This window comes from Bos mutus, chromosome 7, assembly GCF_027580195.1.
Source record: "Bos mutus isolate GX-2022 chromosome 7, NWIPB_WYAK_1.1, whole genome shotgun sequence".
NCBI classification, from domain to species: Eukaryota; Metazoa; Chordata; class Mammalia; order Artiodactyla; family Bovidae; genus Bos; species Bos mutus.
This window is the reverse complement of record NC_091623.1, coordinates 11,477,104-11,502,804: the sequence shown is the minus strand read 5'-3', so window position 1 is coordinate 11,502,804 and position 25,701 is coordinate 11,477,104. Positions and strand designations below refer to the sequence as shown.

Here is a 25,701-nt window from a genome sequence, read left to right as displayed (position 1 = left end):
CTAGAATAGCCCTTTATATTACTTTATTTTAGTTTATATTTAGTAATGCTAAAAGTATTTAAAATTAAATATTAAAGTACTAAAGTATTATTTTATATTATATAATAAATGTATTTTATATACTATATAAATATATTTTATTAAAATTTTAATAAATACTTTATATATATATATAGGCTAAGTTGCTTCAGTCATGGCTGACTTTTTGTGACCCCATGGACGGCAGCCCACCAGGCTCTTCTGTCCATGGGATTTCCCAGGCAAGAATACTGGAGTGGGTTCCCATTTCTTCCTCCAGCGGATCTTCCTGACCCAGGGATCCAAGCTGTGTCTCTTATGTTTCTTGCATTGGCAGGCGCATTCTTGACCGCTAGCACCACCCGGGAAGACTCCCCCCTTCTGGAGGGCCGGTCCTCTGGGCCCCAGGTCTGGTAAGGCAGGCTCTGCCCTGGCAGGAGAGAGAGTGGCAGGAGTACAGGGGGTGAGGAGAGAGCAGGATGAATTCAAAGTGGAGTATTGGTCCAGTGGCTAAGACTCCATGCTTCCAATTCAGGGGGCCGGGATTAGACCCCCAGTCCAGAAACTAGATCCCATGTGCCGCACCTAAGAGATCCTGAGTGCTGCAACTGAGACCCAGGGTAGCCAAGTAAATAAATGTTTTACAAAGTTTTCAAAGTGAAATATTATGTAGAGATCAGATGGGAAAACTACATGCTTTAATTCTGACTCTTTAAACTGAATCCAGGCGTCTGTGGGGTTTTGTTCATGACTTTGTTGACTCCTTTCTCTAAAGTTTTCACTAAGGTGACCATGTCAACAGGAAGTCGAATTTGTGTCTGACTATTACACAACCAATTTGCTGACAATGTGTGAAAAACAAATACCACTAAATAGAAGCTACCATCTTATTTAGGAGGCTAAGAAAACCATATGCATTGAACTCCTACAATGGAGAATGTATGATCTTTTGCCAACTTTATGGAAGAAAAGCAACTCTTCATATCAAGAGAGAAAAAAATTCTCTCTTCCGTGTAACTTCTGAACAATCATGAGGGGGAAAAAAAGTGACCATGTTTTCATTTAGTTCGGCGCCCCTTCTGGAAACTACTCTTCTACTTAAGAGTTCCTGTCTCAGGATGCACCTCAGCCTGAATTCTGTCACTCCAGCCTCTTATACCTGGCCCACTCAGACTGGCCTCCTGAGAGTGACACCAATTCTCTCTGAAATGTGTTGGGTCTTCAGGTGCAAGTGAGAAGAGAAGTTGAGAATCTAAGAGGCATTTGGATTACAGCGCAGCTTTAGCTTAACTTTGTGTGAGAGCCAAAGATGACACTCAGATGGCACCTCCAGGGACAGAGTCACCTGGTAAAGTGTGGTCCAGTCCCAGTGCCCTGAAGGATGTCAGGCTGCTTCGGAAGTCTGAGAAAGACAGCTTTGCCCAAAGGAAGATGGCAATGCAACCTACTTCCAGCAGATGGCAGAAGCTTCCTTTACATTCTCTTAAAGCCTTTGGAATGCAAACAGAAAGTGAACATGCCTGAATTTAAGACTGATCATCAACGAAGTCTTCTGTTCTTTCTCCTGTCCTTTCCTTCCGTGACAACACCTGGCCAACATACTAAATTCTCAGCTAGCAGCATCACACAGACAGAAAGCAATGACTCCAAATTACACAGTGGTTAACCAGATCCTTCACCATCAAGGACAGCCAGATCCTTACCCATGCCATCCCTGTCTCAGCCAGCCAAGGAGCAACCTTAGCAATCATGCCTTAGCAACCTCCTCCCACTGGCATCCCACTGGTTAATACCTGGAGCAGCAGGCAGGTGACCAAGAACTGCCTGCAGGAGTGAGGGAAAACAGCTTTTTGGTAAAACAAACAGCAGGACTATCAAGTATGAGATAATTGTTAGGGGAAATATGACCAGCTCTCACATCTTTTAATATACCTAGCACTTTATCTGTATTGATCTGCTTCTGCTAAAGAGGAAATTCAGAGTTTATCTACCTGTCTGTGCAATCAAGTGTGTTGCTGGACCTATCGGCAAATTACAGGAGCCCCACCAGGACCATGCCTTTTAGTTTCTAATTTCCGCACCCACGGCAAACATGAATAATCAGCAGAGTTAATCAACACTTGATCTCTCAGGCGCTGTGCGTGTCCAATATCCTGAAACTGGAACGGCAAGCAGACAACAGGAATTCCCAACTCTTGTAGGGAGGATGTTCGATATCAGACACCCAATAATGCAAATCACTTACGAGTCAGGCAGAGGGGACAGGACTACCCCGAAGCATTAAAGTCAGGAAGACAACATGACTAAATGATTCTAAAAGCCACACCAACACTTGATCCTGATGCCAGCGAGGGTAGTAGGGAAAGTGCTCTGAGGAACTACTTTAAAAGTCGACTTACTCATAGAATGTTGTCCATCCTGTTTCATCACTCTTGGTGGCTAGGAGGCCAGTGTTCCCATCATAGGTCATGAGGCCAAGCTCCAAGTTCTGCGTGGACACGACTTTGAGACCTCCGTTGGTGCCCACTGTGAGGGTGATGATCTGGTTGTCGGGCATGAGCAGATGGCGGGGCGTGCCACTGCTGTCCCGACGGATCTTCAGGGAATTTCCGTTGTTGTCAATCAGCTCAGTGACATCATTGTCAGCACTGTACGTGAAGTTGTACAAGTACTCCCCCGTCACCAGGCTCACGGTGTACTGGTGGATACCCTCGGCGTTGAAGACGTACAACTCCTGTTCCCCAGGGGAGGCAGCCTCATACTGGTTAAAAGCATTCAGAACGGGCTTGTTCTTGCTGACTGCCCTGATCCGAATATTCCCAAGGTCCGCGATGTAGATGGTACCGTCAGGAGCTACAGCTAAGGATGATGGGGAATTCAAGATGGCGTCAGTCGCGTAGGCATCGTCTCCTGAGTAGCAGTTGCAATTGACATCGTTTTTGCAGTCACAGTCAGAGGCTGCGCCTGCTAACAGGCAGATCTCCCCATTGGTTGTTACCTGGCGTAGTCGGTTAATCTTCTTCTCATCCGTCTCGGTGATGTAGAGGACCCCAGTGTGAGAGATGGCAATGGCGCTGGCTGACTCCAGGGCAGAGTGAATGGCTAGTTTGCTAAGCGAGTAGTCAATGCCAGGAACCTGGCAGTGCATGGGGCGTCCCGCGATGATGCTGACTTGATGGTTCTCGGTGATGCGAAGGATGACGTTGTTCTCCAGAACATACAGGGAGTTGTCCATGGGGTTGACAGCAAGGTCTGTTGGCCACTCCAGGCGAACCTACGGATGATACAGCACCAAATTCAAGGACAGCCTCTAACATGCTCAGTGTTTACCTGCGCAGGGCACTTCTATTGATTTTATGCAACTGGGGGGAAAATACTTTTTTTTTTCCCCCTAACACAGTGTAGAAGTGCCCATCATGGGACCACTTGCTCACTGTCCATGCTGGGCATGATGGAGAAGAGACTGTGGAACAGAGATCTTCTGTGGCATCACCTGCTGGGGCTAGAGTAGGTCACCAGTTCTACCCACAATGCTCTTTGCAGCCCCAGATGATTGGGCCAGGGTTGGATTCACCACACATAGTTGGACAGGTAGTTCAGAGCTCAAGGGCTACTGTAATGTAGTCCAGGCTCTGCTCACCAAGCCATGGGCCTGAGGAGGCTATGTTCACTTAGAGGAGGCACCTTGATCTAATTCACAGCAAGGAACCATGCAGTCTAGAATGGGTCCCTGCCCCAAGGGCAGCCAATGCACAGGCTGGCCAGTGAACTACAACCTGCCTGTTTGCCTGAAAAAGTAAACTGCGTAAAACACTTCCCTTCTCTGCAGAATCGGAAATGGAAACCTTAGGAATCAGTTGTCAGTTAGTTGAGGAATTTGAGCTGGAAGTAATTAGGTTGACTGAGGGTTTTGGAAAAGACCCTTTTGGAAGAGTAAGCACAGACTCAGGTTGAGGGCCCTTATATTCAAGTCCCATTTCTGTAAATCAACTATACTTCAATAAAGTTGTTTTAAGTATACAGTCCTTTTACTCCTGTTGTACATTTGAGTGAACCTCTGTTCTCTGCTAATGTAAGAGCCCAGACTAAAAGACTATCACTTGGGGGAATATCACAGAGGGATCTGCTCAGTTACAACTTCACAAAGTAAAGGTTTATGTAGTGAGGGTGCAATTGCTTCAGATTAACAGGGAAGTTCTGATTGACATGTAGTACCGTATGGTATGTTCTCAAACCCACGATAATGATGGAGAAGAGAGGTAATTACACAGTAACGCCTACCCTATAATCTGCCACGGCTGGAGCATGTCACCAGCTCCACGCTTCTGAGCAGAATTCCCCTCTCTCTTTCTCCTATTTCTCTCTCATGCCTGTCTCACATGTCCCATTCCATCTTGCTGTCCAGTTCATTTCAAACCTTCTGCAGACAAACCTGGGATCTGTATCTCCTCCCACTCTACTTCTAACACAAAGAGAACCCAGGTGAGAAGTTCAGACTCAGAATCAGGTGTGGCACAGTGATGGGAAATGAGAGGAGAGAGAGAATCCCACCTGGGCCACATCCATGCTGGAGTCACAGCTCAGCGGCCGGACAGCGGTGAGGTCGTTGGAGCCCAGCAAGGTGGAGATGATTCCATTCTGGTCGACCTTGCGGATCATGGTGGCGTCGACAAAGTACATGAGCCCATTCTTGTCAACTGCAATACCTGAGTGGGACAAACAGCAGGAGTGTGTCTCTTGGCAAGGGACAGAGCTGCTGGGGCGGTGGTGGTAGTGGGGATGCCCTGCTAGGCATTATTTTCTTGGATGAGGAACCTGACTGGACAGCACACTCAAGAGTCGTTTAAGGCGACACCCTTTCTCCCGAGCGCTGTGCTACGATCTGGCTAATTCCTGGGGTATTGGCTATTTCACCATGCAAGTGAAGAAAGAACCTTGGGCTGCAAATGAACCAAGGCTGCGAATGAATGAATGGGGAGATCATTTTGCATCTGCTCTTTTTTAGAAAAGAGCTATTTCCCAAGTTCACTGCTTGAAAAATTATTGGTAGTAAATTACTGGAATACCCTTCACAACTGATTGCCACACTAAGGTTGAGAAACAGTGACTCTTGCAGTCACAAACTCCTAATTCAAAATATATCCTCCAGGAAGTATTCCCAGTTAAGCCGTGACTCCAGTCGGCACATTGCTATTCTGGGGGAATGCTGGTTCTAGCACTCCCTTGGTAAGAGGCAGACAGCAGCTTTATTTCTTCTGCATTTTCACCTCAGTGCCCAAGCCCAAGGCTCCCCGTCTTTAATCTTCACTGCTGTGTGCTTTCAGCTTAGCTAAAAATGCTAACAAGGATCGGACCTTTCAGTGATGGTCCTTAACCTTCAGCATCTTTAGTCCTTTTCAAATAGAGATCCCTCAGAGCCAAGAACCCCTCCTTGCCAATCCCAGTCCCTTGGAACTTATACTGATTCTTAATTGCTACCATTATGGGGCATTTGCAAAATGTCAGGTACTGTTTGGACTTTATATACACTGCTACCTAACAGGAACAGCTGGGAGTGGTTGAAGGCTCCCCGCACTGGGCTCTGTTCTGTCTCCAGCCCACACAGCTGGCCTTCGGGCTCACACAGCAGACATTTCCTTCTGACTCTCTATGACTGGCAGCAGTCAGCAATCTCTAGGGGCAAGCGACTGCACTTTCCATTTGTAGCCTATGTGGGAGATGAAGTTTACTTCAGATAAAGAAATACTTCTTCTTAAACAATACTCACCCACCCACCAAAGCCATCTATCAGAGTTAAATGATTCTAGGAGAAGCTGGGTTTGGGACTGCTGGGGCTGAGTTCACTTCGAGCATGAAGGGAGCCGGGTGTTCGGGGAGCTCTCCCTGGGGTGGGGCTTTGTTGCTGGGCCTTTACCTCGCGGGCTCATCAGGGTGGCATCCACAGCCTTGCCTCCGTCCCCGCAGCGGGCTTCGTCAAAGGGCAAGCACTGCTCGCCTGTCCCCGCCACGACTTCCGAGTTCCCGGCCAGGTCTTTGGCTCCACTCAGAGACTTGACTCGGTAGATCCGCCGACTGTTGGTGTCAGACACGAAGAGTGAGCCGGACACGGGGTCCACCGCCAGGTAGTACTTGTGTGCCGGGTTGTTGCTTCAGGAGGAGAAGCACAAAGAGGAGTGAGACGGCGCCACGCACTGGCCTCCTGGGTCAGGGAGATGACAAACATCCCAGCGAGACTCCAACCGCCTCTGGTGTCTACTGGGTTGGCCAAAAAGGTCGCTGGGTTTTTCCATGAGATGATATGGAAACACCTGAACCAATTTTTGGCCCAACCCAATACTTTAGTGAACTGGAAAGAATCTAATCTAGTAAGTTAGTGTTCTAACATATCATGGCTCTGAGCTATTTCTGCTTGGGCTTAAGCTCTTCACGCTATCAGAGAATTCATCACTTCCCATCATGCTAAAACACCACTGCTTCATTTAGCCAGTGTGAAAAATCCCACTCTGATCCTGCTTTTGTGTTTGTGTTTTGTGGGCACTGGTCTTCTTTACTTCCCCTGTGGGTTTCCTCTATTTTCAAGTGGGACTGAGAAACACTTCCATGAGACAATGTCCTCTTCTAATCTATGCTCCCTCAGTGACTCCAAGGTACTAGCCCATGAAGACTGGGGTAACCTTGAGTCTTCCTAACTTTGTGATGGGCAGCTCCCCGCAGCCATCTCAAGTCCTCAACCTCAGATCTTCTCTACTGTTTCTCAGTGTGGATACGAACAAAATTGGTATTTTGTGTGACAACCTGTGATATCTTGCTGATGATCATGTTCAGAATCTAAATTATAAAGGAAGGAGATGTAGTTTTCAAATATTGGGTAACAGTGAGATCTGGGGGTTTCCCTGGTGGCTCAGTGGTAAAGAATCCACCTGCAATGCAGGAGATGTGGGTTCGATCCCTGGGGGAAGATGCCCCAGAAAAGGGAATGGCAACCCAGTCCAATATTCTTGCCTGGGAAATCCCATGGTCAGAGGAGTTGGTGGGCTACAGTCCATAGAGTTACAAGAGCTGGACACGACTAAGCAACTAAACTACCACCAACCAATAGTGAGGTCACAGGTGTGCCCCAGAAGCTGCCAGGACCCTAAGTCACACTGGGAGAGAAGTACCTCAGTGTGGAGGTGATGTATCAGAAGAGCATGAAGCCTCAGAGACCTGGATCTCTTTCTCTGCTGTGCGTTCAGCTCTCCTATGGGTAAGATCTGTAAACTTGGCTCAGAACTAAGACTTAGGAAACTCTAAACTCAACTTGAACTCAGCCGGGGACCTTAAGGAAGACTTTTGGCCACAGTGGGTCCTAGATTCCTTACCGGGGGTAATGAAGAAGTTGAATCAGAGTATCACTCATGTCCCTTTTGGCTCAAGCCCTACATTTTTGTCCCTCTCTAGGGTGTCTAGTGTGGAGGTTGCAACAGAATGGGTCCCCGTGCTATTCCCACACGGGTTATTAGCATCACTGTCCCTAGGATACAGGTGGCAGATGTCTCTCTGTCTTAGGTTTTGGTGCCACAGGTCTAAATGAGCACAGGTCATTTTTTTTTTCCTAGTCATTTTGCATCTGTAGTTTGGAATGATGGGAAGAGAGGAGCTGGAAAAGGTGAGGCAAAGATGAGGGCGATGAAGGTGTTGGATACATCTGTCCTGTAGACATTAGCTGGTAAATTACTAATTAAAACACCACCACTTGGGTTCTTTGCTGATTTAAGTAAGAAAAGAACTAGAAAGCTATTTTAAGGAACAGTTTATGCATCGATATCATCTTAATTCCAGCTTCTCCTCAGGTGGCTGTTAAGACCCATAACTGAACCAGAAGTCAAGGGCTTTCTAAAATTCCAGCCTAGATGATGAGTCTGGGAGAGTAGGCTACCTGGAGTCCTTGCCTTCCTTCATTATTCCTTTTATTTATTATTTATTTTTGGCTATTAAGTCTTAAGAGACTATCTATACAGGCAAAACAAATAAGAGCAGAAAGGGAAAAACTCATGCAGGTTTTTAATTAGATGCTGTTACTTTGTTACTGGCCTTGGAGGAGCTGGTGCCATCCTCAGAAGAACAGGGCATTGCACGTTTGTGCCTATCTTAGGAACAGGATAATTAACTCTGGAATTCCTCGGGAGCCCAATTCAAGGAGGCTTTTCAAAGTTTCTGGCAGAAGAGCAGCCAGTTGAGGGTATGGGGTCAGTTCCTGCTGGGAGCCCATTCTTCCCCCACTGTCTCATACTCATTCCAATCAAGATGCTTACAGAGGAGCTCAGGTAGATGGGCAACCATGCTTTCACACTGGGGCTATGGTGAAGGTCAAATGGAGTATGGAAATTTGAGGGGGTGTCCTTCTAGAGTGTTGCTGCTTTTTAAAAAATTTGGACCAATTGGGGTGTCTATAACTAGCCAATTTTGGCAGTGCCTGAGATGGAGAGGCAGAGGACTTCTACGTATGGCTTTTACACTGACTTTGATGATCTTGTACAACTTAACTCTACTCTGCCTGTGTGTGTGCTCAGTCACTGTCATGTCCGACTCTTTGCAACCCTATGGACTGTAGCCGGCCAGGCTCCTCTGTCCATGGGATTTCCCAGGCAAGAATACTGGACTGGGTTGCCATTTCCTCCTCTAGGGGATCTTCCCAACCCAGGGATCGAACCTGCATCTTCTGCATCTCCTGCATTGGCAGGAGGATTCTTTACCACTGAGCCACCTGGGAAGTCCCACTCTTGATTTTGACCTAACATGATGCAGAAGCTTCTGCCAACATTTCATTTCAAGGAGTGAGGAGAAGAATTCCCTCGAGTATTAAAATGCACTTTTTCTTCTCCTCTTCCAAGTAAAAATAAGGTCACTTTTCTGATGTTTTAGTGCAACCCGAAGTTTTCCTAACTTTGAACAGGAAGCTCCTCAGAGCACTATGCATGTAGATATGAACTGTACCAGTTCGGTTTTAAGTGATAACCTCAGAGCGGCTGAATGACAAAGGGTATTTAGACAAAAAGTACTTGGTCCACACCCTTCATACTACTTAAAAGTGACTGAATTTTATGAAAATTCCCAGTGCATCTGACTGTTGGATTCATTTTGACCAGCAGATTGGCAATTAACTTGTTTTTTTTAAGTGACCATACATTCAGGGGAAAAAAATCATTAATGAGTTGAAAATGAGTTTTTGACCCGTTTCCAGTTCATTAAAGCTTTTGTGAACCCAGTCCAGCATTTACAAAAGCCAGAAGTTTGCCTCAACTGTTTAGCCCAATTATGGACCGCAATGAGCAGTCGGGGTAAAAGTTCGCTGAGGGTTCATTATCTCACACTTGCATCTTCCGGAAATTCTAATTACTGTCAGCTTATTTGGTTCTTTTTTTGACTGCATTTCATAATTGCTAAAGCTTATCATATCCACAACACACAATTAGCACATAAAAAAGTTACTATATTTGGCATATAAAAATATACAACATTCCACAAGAAAGCACAAAAACAAAACGGAAACACAAGGAAGCAAACGAACCATATCAAATTATATGGGAACGAGTTCTTCATCTTACCTATGTTTAAACTCTTTATTTCTTTATAGAAAGAAAACAGAAGGAAAAAGAACAAACAGTTAGCAGAAGAATTGATGATAAAGCAAACATAACATTTTCGTTTCTTGTATAAAGGGCCCCCCTCAAAGGCAGTCTTTTTCTTTTTTTTTCCCTTCTAGCTGACAGCTCCTAGTACAATTACAGAAATGAGTCCTCTACATACAAGTAAGTTCCCTTCCAGAGCTTGTTTGTAAGTCCGATTTGTTTAGTAAAGTCCAACAAAGTTAGTCTTGGTACCCAACTAACAGTTGGTATAGAGTACTGTACTGTAATAGGTTTCTAATACTGTTTGCACAACTGAGCATAAAAAACAAACACAAAAAATGAAGAAACCATTCTTAATGTTACAGTACAGTACCTTGAAAAGTACAGTCGTTCAACAGCTGGTCTACAGGGACTGGCATTAAGTGAGCAGGCAAGAAGAGTTTGGAAGAAGGGAGAAGGGAGAAGAGGTGGGAGACGGCAGAGCTGAAGGATCATTAGCAGTAGGAGATGGAGGGCAAGCTGCAAGTTCACGTATGCCTTAGGTGAACGGACCAGGGTACAGTGTGCATCTTTGAAAGTTTGCAACTTGAAGGTTCATATGTAGGACACTTACTGTATTTGGGAAGCTCCTCTAGTTTTAGATTCTTCCCAGCCACTGGAAAATCGAGACAAGAATGCTTAAATTCTCTGACCGGCAGTGTGGCTTTATGTGACTCAGGTGAAACAGCCTAATGCAGGGATGGCACACAGGTGACCTCTTGGGTGCCGACACCTATCCACTGGTACTGGCTGCTGGGAGGGCGGGAGGGGAGGAATCTGAAGCCACATTCAAGCCCATCTAAAGTCATTTGGGATATCTGCCTTGGGTGTGGGAGGGAGCCTGGTGACACCCGTGTCACCTACTTGCCACTGGTGCATCACAGAACCAGGGAGAGAGGGACTCTGCCCCCAGGAGAGAGCCCCTGCCCCAGACAACTGCATTTGCCAAACACTGTTGAGACCCTGAGCGTCTCAACTATTTCCTCACCCTGCTCCATGTCTCCTCCCCATCTGACATGCATGTGTGTGCCCCTGCCTAACATGCACTCTTCCTTACAGGTAACACTCATCAATGAAACGCACAGGTGATGCCATCCTCTCATAATCAGAGCCAAAGATTCCAGTGATCATTCTTTTTCAGAAAGCTAGTGAAAGTTTTGCTACTTTTTTCTTTTAAAAGTGAAAACATGGGGACTTTCCAGTGGCTAAGACTCCAAGCTCCTAATGCCGAGGGCTCGAGTTCCATCCCTGGTCAGGGAACTAGATCCCACATGCCTCAACTAAAGATAACCACATGCCACAGTGAAGATAGAAGATCCCACCTGCCATAACCAAGACCTGGTACAGCCAAGTTAAAAAAAAAATTCTTAAAAAAAAAAGAATGAAAATACATGTCAAGTTCAACAGAAAAGGAGCTGAATCTTAACAGCATTAAGGAGAAGAGGAGAGAGACTACGGCCTCAAATAGAGAAGTACTCCCCATTTCTGAGGTTTCCTGGCCACTGTGGAAGGAACCCCTGACCTCTCTTTCCCTTCCAGCTAAGGGAGGAGGCTTCAGGGAAGGAAAGAAGAAGGTTGACTGCCCTGATTCCTGTCTGGGTGCAGCTCAGGCCTTTGCCAGGGGCCATCATTAGTGGTGGGTTTGCACAGGGATTACATTTTTATATTTTATTCCAACATGTTAGTTTTTGCAAAAAAAAAAAAAAGTTAATTAAATGATGCTGATAACTCTTGAGCTCTGACTGACATAGTGCAATTTAAGATTCATTCTGCAAAGCCTGGTGTGTCAGGGTGGCAGCCGGGAATTCTCGCATCTATTTTATATTGCTTAATGAAAGTGAAATGTTATCTGCCACCAGTGGTAGTCATATTTGGCTCTTAATTATTACAATATCAATTCCACTTTTTTAAAGTTAAGATTTTGTGAAAAGACTGGTTGGGATTTGGGTCTGTAGACCTGACCTACTTCTTTGCTAAGAACATCTGCTTTAAGTTGATTAATATAATATCTATGTTGGGGGAAGGAGAAGGCAGTGGGGACTCAGTCACTGAGACTGCAGGGTCCGAATGATCATATGGATCTGAGTTTTGGACAAAGGCTGAGATTACGGCTGTTCCAGTCCAGGGCCATTAGCAAAGTGGGTGTTTAGGACCAACAAACCCAAATAACAGCACCATTGAGTCAATCTCCGTACATGTGTGTAGGTGCCCTACTTACAAGGGATAGGCCTAGTCTTTGGGTCCACGGCCTCAGGACACCAACCCTTTGAGGGAAGAGTTGTCTCTGATTCAAGAATTGAGATGGATTGGTTCTCCACACTGTGGAGTTTCAATGACTCCCCTGCAAAGTCTTCAGGGTCTCTCCAAGCCTTCTCCGCTTGTCTCAGGGATCTCTCCATAGGCTGTCTTGTAATTTATGTGTGTGTGCTTATCTTCCTTGATTCATCAGCAACGGAAGTGAGTGAGTAAATCTGGACATGACTGACTTATCTCTGTGTGGCTGATTCTTAGTAGAGAGCCCTGGAGAAAGGCAGGGCTGGAAAAACGGGTTCTTGAGTAGAGGAAGGAAGCAACGGGCTGCTTCCCTTCATGCTGGAAGACCTGCTTTGGATGAGGTCCAGTCCCTCGTGTCCTGCTGAGAATCACAAAGCTGCCATCGGTGGACGCTGGAGTCTTTCTATTCCAATTCTATCGCTCTGTGGCATAGAACAGGGTGGATGTGGGCTGGCCAGAGTTTTTGTTTATGTGTATTCTTTAAAAAATTGAGTTGGGATACATTTAGTTTAGTTTAGGGGGATGTGCTTCTGTGGCTCATACATAGTCCTTCACTATCTTTCAGATGACAGTGGTATTCATGGCTTTAAGGAATGCTCCTGCCCTGTTATACCAACTCACCTAACATCATTACAGGAACTAGAATGTCCAGTGGAGAAGTCATATATCATGGAAGTGCAATGGTTAGTTAACAACAAACTTTAGGTTATTTGTCTGGATTTTGTTATGTCTGCACTAATTGCCAGCTTTTCTAAATTTGTCATTTGTTTTGGGTCCTTTTCTTATTTTAAATGGTAGACACTTTCATTCTAAAACTGCATGAAGAATCAGACCCCATGAAACCTGGATCTGTCCTTGGTAAAAAGAGCTTTGAAAACAGTGCCAAGAACTGTCTAAAATGTTGTGGCAATATTGTTGTCACCGTTACTCTGGGTAGGTGCTGTGTTATATTTTGCTTTCTGATCTCCATGTTTATACACTGTCTACACAGAGAAAGCATTTTCCCTCTGGCTATAATCTCATTCTTCTCCCTAACTTTCTATGTTGGCATTAAACAGGCTCTGTTGGAGGTGAACTCTCAGGCAAAGCTGGCCTTTGGTGAAGCCTCCTTTGAATTTCTGCTGCCCTTACCCACTCGCCTAGGTTTCTGCATTCTGGCATCTCTTCCCTTTCCAGCACTCACACACCTGGGCAGGACAATCCCATCCCCTAAACATCTTCCCTAGGGCAGTGGTGCTGCTGACCCCCCACCACCAGCATCCTCAGAATCTCAGCATGGGGAAGTGTTTTAGTTGGAAAAAACCACAGCTCATATCACAGTATAATCTAATAATGGGAAAAAGAAAAAAAAGCTTAGAACTGCAAACATGAAGGAAAGTGTGAGATTCTTATGTTTATGGAAAGGGGCCAAGTCAAGAAAAGGCAGAGAGACACTGTCCCATCCGTTATCATTTCCTGCCTCATACTGGGGTTCAGGTCCAGAGATATTCTCAAACAGGGAAGACAGGAAAGCTTGTTTGTTGATAGAACTTCACCCCAAGATGTGAGTGACTGACAGATATACTCTACTCCACAGGGCTTGGGTTTTCTAAGAATCACCTGCAGAGGATAATTGTTGTAAGAAGGGAAATGGGCTCCCAGAGGTAGGTTATCAGGCTTTTTGGGGATGTGGGTATTGAAAATGTCTTGAATGCTGGTGGAATTAGAGCAGGCAGGTGATAATTGGTTTACATAAGAAGAAGGCTTCTTCCAGCATCAGTTCTTCAAGTGTGTAGAGCTCTGCCCCTACATGTTTGGGATAGGCAAAGGAAGAAGTGAGGGAGAAGGAGAGTGAACACTGAAATAAAATTAGGGTTTGGAGGCTCAGCTCTGGGACGGGCACCAACTCCCAAAATTGGCTAATTCGGCTGCCAACTCACAATGGAGAAAAGACAGAAGCACGACAGGTCTCTCCCCATCCCCCCCTCCCTTTGCTGGTTACTGTTTTGAAGAGAGGGGATTGACAGCCCTTTGTTTTCAGGTATGTGGTGGGAAGCAAAGAAGAATCAAACCAGTGTTCTTGTTAAAGCTTAACTTCTAATCGTCTCGATACCTGGCTGATGAAATAAGAGCAAGTCTAAAGGTGGTTACAAAGGGAAAAAAAAAATCACACAGCTGTCAAGGGAAATTGACAGTTACCCTCCCTCCAGCTGTCTTCAATGTTACCACGTGGGCCCTTAACTTGTGCCATTGATGTTGTGGCCCCTGCAACTTGAGAGATGTGGAATCAGGGACAAACTCCAACCAAAGGGAGGATGCTGGGCTTTATCCACTTTAACTCAAGGAGCACGTCTCGAGCCCCTCCTGTGGGCCAGGCACCTCTCTGGGCATCAAGGGGCAAAGATGTCAAAGGTGCTGGCTCTATAGATGTTCACACCCCAGGGCCCTGCGGACTTGCAGAAATAGCTGAAAAACATGACAGTCCCATGGTGTCACGTGTGTGCAAAATGAGAGTTAAATGGCTCAGGGGAGGGAGAGAATTTTTTCTGCTGGGGAGACCAGGCTTCACGGAAGAGGCGGCCTTCAAACTCCACCTCTAAAGGGGGACCTGATGCCGGAGATGAGGCGGAGAAGGTATTTTAAGTGGAGCAAGCAGCACGAGTCAAGGCGTGGAGGCGGGGAAGTGGCGGGCGTGTGCTGACGGGGCCCTGAGCAGCAACAGCAGTGACAAAGGAGCAGGAGCCAGATGCTGGATGCCGACACGCAGCCCCTCAGAACAGGCCCAGCGCTCCCTCCACTGCCGTCCCCGCCTCCTCTCCTGGCCCTCCACTGCCCACAGGATGCCTGTGAAGAAGATGTTCTACTAGAAAAACAAAGGGAATAAACAGCTTGGCAAAGGGACCCGGCTGGGGAGCGCTAAGAAAGTGGCGTGTCTCACTGTCAGCGTGACCTCCTGAAGATGACCCAGCCTCTTCCCTTTTGCCTGCCCCTTCCTCTCACTGATTATCTTTTGGTCATTACACCCTCTGCCCCATGGCCCCCGCCCGCCCCACCATGTTTCTGTGATGGTTGGTTGTTGGCTCTTCTAGAACACTCAGCTTGAACTGCTTTTCCTCTCCCAGGTGCCCATATCTCGTCCTCGAACGGGTGCTCTTTAAGCCTGGGTTTCATCCCCTTTGGGACCCAGCTTAGGGTCTGGTTCACCCTTATGCTCAGTAAACGCCTCCAGGATCCCTGATCATTGTATCACTGAAACCGTCACCTTCTTGGGGTGGAGCTGGGTTGTATTCTCTTCTTGTACCCACTCCAGACAAGTGCCTGGCACAGACAGTCTCAGCCCCCCAGGACACCAGCAACACTTGCTGGTGGTCAGAGCACTGACTTCCCTCTCAGAAGGTTCTCAGAGACACAAAATGCAGGGGCAGCCTGTGGCTTCTTCCAAGTCCTTCACTTGGCAGCTGAGGCTGCCTCAGAAAATACCACCGCCCACTTGGCTGCTCAGACCAAAATCTTAGCATGACCTTTGATTCTTTTCTCTCTCTCTGGTTCTCCCCACCCCAATTTCTGAAAATAGTCTACTGACATTTCCTATGAGATTTGCCCTGAAAATGTATCTCAATTGGAAGCTCCCCATCCCCCTGGCTACCACCCTAGTCCATGTCACCATCACTGAAATCCTGGACAATGGCTACAGTCTCCCTATTGTCTCGAACGCCTACAGTCCCTTCCTCATCCGATAGCCAGAGTCATCTGTAAGAAAATGCAAATCAGATCATATCAGCTCCACCCATGGCTGTGCATTGCATAATGAAAAAGAATATAAAAAGCATCTATATGTATGTATAACTGAATCACGCCGTTATACAGCAGAAATGAATACAACATGGTACATCACATATCTTCAATAAAATAAATTAAAAAGAATGTGACCCACACGTGTAGACATGGTCATTCCGATCTTGAAGCACTGGCCCCCTACCTACCTCTCTGCTCTCCTCTGAGACACTCTCCCCTGAGCTCCCCACCTTCCTGGATTTCTATCAATTTCTATCAATCCCATAAATAAGCAGGTTATTTGCTGATACTGGGCTTTTGCACAACGTTACTCTTCCCTAGTACACCACATAACTAACCTCATCATTCATGTCCCACCTCACGAATCACCTAATACAAGGGGTTTTTCTGAATACTTTATCTTATGTAGCTTTCTTCTTCCTCCTCCCCATCACCACAGTCCCTATTTCTCACCCTGTTAGAGTTTCCTTAGAGCATTGAAGGCTACTTGAAAAAAATTTTTAAATTTGTCCACATGATTTAGTTTGAAGTTCCCTATCAGACCACCACCTTTGGCTGCCTGATGTGAAGAGCTGACTCATTGGAAAAGACCCTGATGCTGGGAAGGATTGAAGGCAGGAGGAGAAGGGGACGACAGAGGAGGAGATGGCTGGATTGCATCATGGACTCAGTGGACATGATTTTGAGCAAACTCTGGGAGGTGATGGACAGGAAAGCCTGGCATGCTGCAGTCCATGGGGTCGCAAAGTCGGACACAACTTAGCGATTGAACAACAACAACAGACCACCAATGTGACAGCTAGGGCTTTGCTTTTTCCATGTGTTTTTTTCCCCTGCTTCACCAGACAGTCCTGCACATGGTATATATTCACCAAGTATTTGTTGAATGAATCTTCCCCCTTGTTTATAGACTGCATTTCTCCCTCTATTTATAGATGGATTCCTCTCTAGGTTTGAGGACCTGGAATCAACTTTCCCAAAAAGAGAGTTTCAAAGAGCTTTTGTCCAGACAGAGACCAGGACTTTAAATCCCCTGGAGTGGCTGGAATTTACCTAGCAAGGCCTATGCAGTAATTCTAAGTCAGATCCTAATAAATGTGCAAAGATCTAGAAAATTCGCAGAGAGCTAGCACACAGAAGTGCTCAATAGAAATGTTTGAATTAATGAATGAACGTTAGCGATTCTCAAACTTCGATGCATATCAGAATTTTCTACAGAGCCTGTCAAAGAGAAAGACACCTTGACGCTGCTCTAGACTTACTGAACCAATTCTCTCGGGGTGGGCTCTGGGAATCTGTATTTTTAAGACGTGCCACTTTAGAAACCAGGGAAATGGACCATCAGCTTAGAGTAGTGGTTCTTTCACTGTTGGGGATGTATCAGATTCTCTCGTGGAGGTTTTATAAAATATAGCTACCCAGGTCCCACCCCCAGCACAATGTCTGAAGGCTTTCGTCTTTGCCGTAAGGTAGGTGTCAACAACTGTATTAAATACATGGGTAGTGTTTTATCGCTACACCAAGGATTTTCCCCAGTCCTTATTTGATCCCAGGCCTTGGTTATCAAACCTCAGCCCATCACACCGAATGTGCATCCTCTGGAGAACCCCACACGTGGCCACCATTTACCCAGGGAAGTTTTGTAGCAGTGGGAGCCATAGAGTAAAAGCAGGTTTTCTGTGCTGTCACTTACCGTAACTCCAAGATGCTGGTCACGTTTCGAGAGGGAAAGATGCGTCGGATGTAATTGAAGTCACCAACGAAGAGGCTCCCGTCGACTCCAACGGCCAGGGCGACTGGGGCGAGCAGCTTGTTGCCTTCAGCAAGGCCGTTGCAGCTGGGACAGGAGATGCTCCGGCGGCGGCCGTTGCCCATGATGCTGGTGATGATGGCGGGCTGCTGCGTCAGGAACTGGTTCTCCCCGGTGCCCTTGTGCAGGATTCCTGGGCGGGGTGGGGAGGCAATAAATTGGGATGGTTACTGCAGCCCTCCGGGTGGACATGTCTATCAACTTACTGAGGATGGGTGAAAGTGACAGAGGGAAGAGAAACAGTAGGAAGCGTCAACTGTGGGGAGGTCCCCAATTTCCTCACAATGCCGACAGCACTGCAACAGGATGCGTACACCCCAAGGCCGCGGTCCGGGGTAAGAAAACATTTGCAGAGATAATTGAAGACTTGTGAGGGCCACTAAGATGCATGGTCTGGGAAAACCAGCTCTACGGTGTTTGACATTTCAAAGGAGAAGGGGGAAAAACCTATGAGTATTTTAGGCACTTGATGAAAAATAGATGCGAGAAGGGGATGGTGCTTTCGCTTAAATGTCAAGGCTGGAGAGAAGGTTCCAGATGTTGTATGCAGGAAAAGGGGCTGTGCTCACAAACTACTTTTTGTGGGGGGGATGTAGGCCATTTTTAAAGTCTATTGAATTTGTTATAACATTGCTTCTGTTTTATGTCTTTTTTTTTTTGCACCAAGGCATGTTGGATCTTAGCTCCCTGACCAGAGAACTGAGTTTGTATTGGAAGGTGAAGTCTTAACCATCAGATCGTCAGGGAGGTCTCCCACATACCACTTTTAACGTTGAGGATATGGTGTTTGTCCAGGGACCAGCCACCGAGGTTGGAAGGGTCCAGCTCAAATCCCTGAAGGAGGGCTGTCCTTTTCTCCCACAGGATGAGACTGGGGCAGGTCTCATATTCAAAGCCGACGGACACTGAAAGATACCAGGGGGTGGGGCAGAGCGGGAGATGAGAGAGTTTACTTGATTACTCCAGAGCCCTCCAGCAGGAATAAGAAACTTGTGTGCACAGTAATACAGATTCAGTTCAAAAGACTCACTCAAGGAGGCAGGCTGATTGCTTTTCTCCTTGTGATTCCATACAATATTAAATTCAAATTTCAGGCTGAACTCAACCTTGAAACTTTACACAGTAGTAGTCTGTGGGGATGGAAAGACCTTTCCAATGAACAGCCGGCTTTTCAAAAATGACCCCAGTGATGGAGAGGGAAGAGATGAATCATTTAAAAACTGAATACAACGCTCCTTTAGAGATGGACAGGAGACCGTTTCCCTCAGCCTGCTGCTCACGGCATGCGTTCGCTATATTCTGCGTTATTTATTTCCACTCACTAGGAGAAAGACCTATGGAGGCTTTGTGGCTCATTTATAAGGAGATTTTGGAGGCAACAGCTTGTGTTAGTTAAGGCACTTTGTACATTCACTCAGGATTCCAGAGGGTTCCAAGTGAGGCAGGCACGGGGACACAGCCTGCCAATTATGTGGCAATGCAGTGGGGAACAGAATCCAAAAACTATAAAAATCCTGCACTTGCCACATGGACAAATAGGAGAGAGGGGTGGGAGATGAAGGACTTGAGTCCCAATTCTGTTACAGCTCACACTTCCTCGTGGTTCCATTTCCCCCATGTGTAAAACAGAGCAAGTGAAGCTTCAATTTCTGAGCGATGTCGTGAGGATAGATGAGACAAAACGCCGAGATGCCATACATTTTTAATTGGAGCGCTGCTTTAGAAATATGAGGCGTTGTTATTATTGCTGTTCCTACTACATTAAATTCTTAACTATGTGTGTCACCTTTGGGGATTCTCCTCCGCTTCTTTTAAATCCTGAGATATAGGAGTGCCGAGATGAACGAAAGATACATTTCATCTTTTTAAAAAAAGCTCCATGTATTTCCTGGCTTGTCCTCTGAAAATTCTAAGAAAAACAATGACCGACTCAGTAGCAAAGAGAATAGCTAGTGCTTGGTCTGTGGCCTTGAAATATTATTTCTCATTAAAAGGAATCAGGGCTCCTTGAAGACATGGCTGGGGCAAGAAATGAACAATAGAAGACCAGGCCATTTTATCAGACCAGATAGGAAGGAAATAAAATCTACTAGGGCAATGGCAAAAGAATTTGGGAATCAGCTTGAAGAGGCTTCTGTTGACCAAGGATGAGACAATCTGACTATTAGGAAAGACAACTTCAAAGGATATATTAAGAGGTATTTCATCCTGTGAGTTTATAATGGTATTTAAAAAATGGATTTGCCACTGGTAGAGGATATTAGAGAGCCAACTTACAATGTTGAAAACTAGTAAACAAAGGGAAAGAATCAAGCATTTATCTTATTTAAACTGTACTTCAAATAACAAAGTAGTTAATGAGAAAGTATCTCTATAGAAAAGTATTCTAGCTAGTAAATAATAAAGAAGCAATGACATTATTAGAATATCCTTTTGTAATCCCTAATGACCTAATGAATCTAGGTAGTGAGCATCAATGCTGCAGAAAGCATAAAAGAATAGACAAGCTGACATTAGTCACCTCCTGACAGAAGATGAGAGCACCACCTGTTTTTCTTAAAAAAAAAAAAAAAAAAAAGAATAAAATACCTAGAAATAAATTCAACCAAGGAGGCAGAAGACCTGTACACTGAAAACTCCAAGAAATTGATGAAAGAGACTGGAGAAGACACAAATAAATGGAGAGATACTCCATGCTCATGGATTAGAAGAATTAATATTCTAAAATGTCCATACAACCCAAAGCAAAGTACAGATTCAGTGCAATCCCAATCAGTATTCCAGGGGTATTTTTCACAGAAAAAGAACAAACATTCTTAAAATATGCATGGAACCACAAAACCCTGAACAGTCAAAGCAATCTTGAAAAGAACAACAAAGCTGGAGGCACCACATGCCCAGATTTCAAACTATATTACAAAGCTATATTTATCAAAACAGCATGGTGTTGGCATAAAAACAGACACAAAAATCAGTGGAATAGAATATAGAGTCCAGAAGTAAACCTAAGCATACACAGTCGACTAAGTTATGATGAAGGAGCCAAGAATATTTCAGTGGGCAAAGGACACTCTCTTCAATAAGCGGGCTGGGAAAGTTGGACAGTCACATGCAGAAAAAAAAAAAGAAACTGTTCCACTCTATACTATTCATAAAAATTAACTCAAATGGATTAAAAGGCCCCAAACCCATAAAACTCCTAGAAGAAAACACAGGCAGTAAGCTCCTTAACATCAGTCATGGCAATGATTCTTTGAATTTGACAGCCAAAGCAAAGGCAACAAAAGCAAAAAAGAGCAAGTAGGACTAAGTCAAACTAAAAAGCTTCTGCACAGCAAAGGAAACCATCCATAAAATGAAAAGAGAAAATATTTGTAAATCATATATCTGATATGAGGTTAGTGTCCAAAGTACATACAGAACTCACAACTCTTGACAACCAAAAGCCAAAAAATCCAATTAAAAAAACAGGCAAAGGAACTTAATGGACATCTATCAGAACACATACATAAGGCCAACACTACATGAAAAGATTCTTAGCATCACTAATTTCCAGGGAAGTGCGAATCAAACCCACAAAGTGATATTACCTCACACCTATCAGAATGGCTATCATCAAAAAGAATACAAATGACAAATGGTGAGGATGTGGAGCAGAGGAACCCTTGTGCACTACTGGTAGCAATGTAAACTGGTATAGCCATGGCAAACAGTATGGAGGTTTCTCAAAAAATTAAAATAGAACCACCACTGTGACCCAGCAATTCCACTTTTTGGTATTTACCTGGAGAAAACAAGAACACTACATTGTAGCATTATTTACAATAACTAACATATAGAAACAACCAAGGTGTCCATCGACAAATGGATGGATAAAGATGATGTGGTATACAATCAATGAAATATTCAGCCATGTAAAAGAATGAAATCTTGCCACTGGTGACAACACACATGAACCTTGAGGGCATTATGTTAAGTGAAATATGTGAGACAAAGAAAGACATATACTGTATAATCTCACATATATGCGGATCTAAAAATTTGTGTAAATAGGAATACTGCTGCTGCTGCTGCTGAGTCACTTCAGTCGTGTCCGACTCTGTGTGACCCCATAGACGGCAGCCCGCCAGGCTTCCCCGTCCCTGGGATTCTCCAGGCAAGAACACTGGAGTGGGTTGCCATTTCCTTCTCCAATGCATGAAAGTCAAAAGTGAAAGTGAAGTCGCTCAGTCGAGTCCGACTCTTAGTGACCCCATGGACTGCAGCCTTCCAGGCTCCTCCGCCCATGGGATTTGCCAGGCAAGAGTACTGGAGTGGGGTGTCATTGCCTTCTCCGAAATAGGAATATTACCTACTCTAAATGCCTTAATTCTTTATCGTGATAAATAGTACATTTCTTTTTGTGAGATCTAACTAATCTTTTTAAAGTGTTTATGGAATAAAGATGATCATAAGCAGAATAAAAAATTAAAAACAAGCAAAAAACCAAGATCATGTACAGGTAACAAATTGGTGGCTGTCAGGCAAGGGCTGAAAGCTGGGCCAAACAGGTGAAGGAAATCAAAAGACAGAAACTTTCAGTTAAAAAATAAATGAGTCATGGGGATGTGAGGTACAGCATGGTAACTATAGTGGGTAATACTGTATTGCACATTTGAAAGTTGCTGAGAGAGTAGATCTTAAAAGTTCTCATCACCAGGAAAAAATTTTGGATCTAAGTATGGTGACAGATGTTCACTAGACCTATTGCAGTCATCATTTTGCAATATATACAAATACAGAATCATTATGTCATATGCTTGTTATATGTCAATTATATTTAAAAAAAGTTGGTATAGATAAAAAATCACACCTGTATTTAGGAAACCTCCAGGTTCAGCTATCGATTTACAGGAGATACAGAACAGCGGAATATGTTAGACAGCCACAGGTGTGCAATCAGAAAACAAACCAGACTATGAGAAATGCTACAAGCAAACAGTTTCTTCAACAAATACATCATAAAACAAAATATAAAAAAAATGAGCTAGAAGTGAAAGGAAAAACCATAGTTTAAAATAACTGAAGAGAAATCAACTAATCACACAAGGCAGATCTCATAGTAAGCACAGGGAAATATCTATAGTAATTACACAAAAGAACATGATAAATAAGTCAAAGTGACTAATATCAAAGACAGCAAAAGAAGAAAGAAGGAACAATGGTTCACAAAAAAGCTAGAAAACAGAGGCCAAAATGACAATGCTAAGTCCCTACCTGTCAATAACTTATTTAAATGTAAACATTACAGTCTCCAATCAGAAGACATGAAATGACCAAGTGAACAAATCAAACAAACAAGATTCAATGATATAACGCCTACTATAGGCTTAAGGTGGAGGAGGCAATGGCACCCCACTCCAGTACTCTTGCCTGGAAAATCCCATGGATGGAGGAGCCTGGAAGGCTGCAGTCCATGGGGTCACTGGGATTCGGACGCAACTGAGTGACTTCACTTTCACTTTTCACTTTCATGCATTGGAGAAGGAAATGGCAACCCACTCCAGTGTTCTTGCCTGGAGAATCCCAGGGACAGGGGAGCCTGGTGGGTTGCCGTCTCTGGGGTCGCACAGAGTCGGACACGACTGAAGCGACTTAGCAGCAGCATAGGCTTAAGGACCCATATAGACTGAGAATGAAGGGATGGAAAAATACATTCAAGCTTTCAAGCAAGTGGTAAACCTCCCTACCCTGCCTCAAGCAAGGGTAGCTATATTTATATCAGATGAAATAGATTTTAAACTAAAAATGTTCAAAAGAGACAAAGATGATCATTATACAATTGTAAAGCAGTCAATACACTGAGAAGATATACCAATTATAAATATTTATTCACCCAACATTGCAGCATCTAAACATATAAAGCACAACTAATGAAGCTAAAAGGAGAAATAATATAGTAAAGTTAGGGATTTAATATCTCATTCTCAAAAATGGATAGATCACCCAGACAGAAAATCATAAAGGGGACAGCTGATTTGAACAACACTATAGACCAAATGGACCTATCACACATAGAACATTCTATCCAACACCACCAGAATACAGATTGTTCTCAAGGGTACAAGGAACATTTTAGGTCACATGTTAGGCCACAAAACAAGTCTTAGCAAATTCAGGAAGATTAAAATCATACCAAGTATCTTCTCTAACCACAGTGGCACGAACCTAGAAATCAATAACAAGAAAACTGGAAAATTAAAAAATACATGGAAATTAAAAAATGCTCTCCTGAATAACCAACAGATCAAAGAAGAAATTAAAGGGGAAATAAAAAGAGACAGATTAAAATGGAAACACAAATACCAGAACTTCCAGGATGCATTAAAAGCAGTACTAAGAGGAAGGTTCACAGCAGTAAACACCTACATTAAGAAGGATCCCAAATAAACAGCCTAATTCTACGTCTTAAGGAATTAGAAAAAGAATAAACTGAGTCCAAAATTAGCAGAATAAAGGAACAAATAAAGACTAGCGTATAAATGAATAAAATAGAAAGCAGAAAAACAATAGAAAAGATTAACCAAACCAAGAGTCAGTTCTTTGAAAAGATAAACAAAACTGAGAAATCTTTAATAAGACTATGGAAAAAAGAGAAAGGACTCAAATCAACAAAATTAAAAATGAAGGACACATTATAATTTATACTACAGTAATACAAAGGATCATAAGAAGCTCTTCTGAATAACTACACACGAATAAACTGATCTGAAGAAATGGAAAAATTCTTAAAGGCATAACTTATCAAGACTGCATCAGGAAGAAATAGAAAATCTGAACAACCAATTACTAGTAAAGAGATTGAATCAGTAATCAAAAATCTCCCAGTGAAGAGAGGCTGAGGGCCAGATAGTCTCACTGGTGAATTTCTCTAAACACTTTATGAAGAATATACAGCAATCCTTTTCATAGCGGAAACAATCAGAGTGTCCAATGATGGATGAATGAATAAAGAAATGGCAGTGTATACACACACATACACACACACACAAAATGTAGTATATGTGTACATACACAATATTTCCTTCTCCAACGCATGAAAGTGAAAAGTGAAAGCTAAGTCGTTCAGTCGTGTCCGACTCTTCACGACCCCATGGACTGCAGCCTACCAGGCTCCTCAGTCCATGGGATTTTCCAGGCAAGAGTACTGGAGTGGGGTGCCATTGCCTTCTCCAATACACAATATTCCTGAGTCATAAAGAACCAGAAATCCTACTATTTGCAATATCATGGATGGAACTTGAAGGCATTATGCTAAGTGAAATAAGTCAGACAGGGAAAGACACTGTGTGATCTCACTTATATATGGAACCTAAAAACAAAGTGGACCAAACTAATAGAAAAAGATCAGACTCAAGGTTCCCAGAGGCAGAGAGTGGGGAAAGGGGAGATTGGATGAAGGTGGTAAAAAGGTACAAATTTCCAGATATAAGATAAATAAGTACTAGAAAGAAAGCAAAACAGTAATAGGAATATAATGTATACCATGATGACTGTTGTTAACACTGCAGTATGATATGCAGGAAAGTGGTTGAGAAGGCAAATCCTATGAGTTCTCATGATAAAAAGAAAAAATTGCCCGTTTTCTTACCTTTTTTGCTCTATCTTTATGAAAAGATAAATGTTAGCTGAATCTACTGTGCTAATCATTTCACACTATAAGTAAATCAAATTATCATAGTATATGTCTTACATAGTAATGTATGTCAATTATTTCTAAAACTGAGGAAAAAATTCAGAGGTGAAAGGGAAAACCATTGATTTAAATTTTTTAAGAGAACTCAGCTATTCCCTTCTTGGTATTTATCCAGAGAACACTAAGACATTAATTCCAAAAGATATATGCACCTCTGTATTTACTGCAGTATTTACAATAAAGATACAGAAACAACCCGAGTGCCCACTGGTGGATAAGTGCATAAATAACTTGTGCTACATATAGACAGTGGAAATACTACTTAGCCATAAAAAGAATGAAATCCTGCCGTCTGTGACAACACGGATGCACTTTGAAGGTACCATGCTAAGTGAAACAAATCAGAAAGAGAAAGGCAACATTCTGAATGGTTTCACTCATAGGTGGAATGTATAAAAACCAAAGGAACAAAAAAATAAAGCAAAAAAAAAAGCAAAGAT

General features: G+C 43.8%; 1 protein-coding gene across 1 annotated transcript in view; it reads right to left on the bottom strand.

Moving 5' to 3' along the window:
• Positions 1-25,701, bottom strand: part of TENM2 (teneurin transmembrane protein 2) — a 488,845-nt gene that overhangs the window by 61,469 nt on the left and 401,675 nt on the right. Inside the window, 6 exon segments of the mRNA XM_070373048.1 lie at positions 2,418-3,292; positions 4,570-4,724; positions 5,933-6,165; positions 9,606-9,626; positions 17,410-17,659; positions 18,288-18,431. Coding sequence (XP_070229149.1) covers positions 2,418-3,292; positions 4,570-4,724; positions 5,933-6,165; positions 9,606-9,626; positions 17,410-17,659; positions 18,288-18,431 — 1,678 coding nt within the window.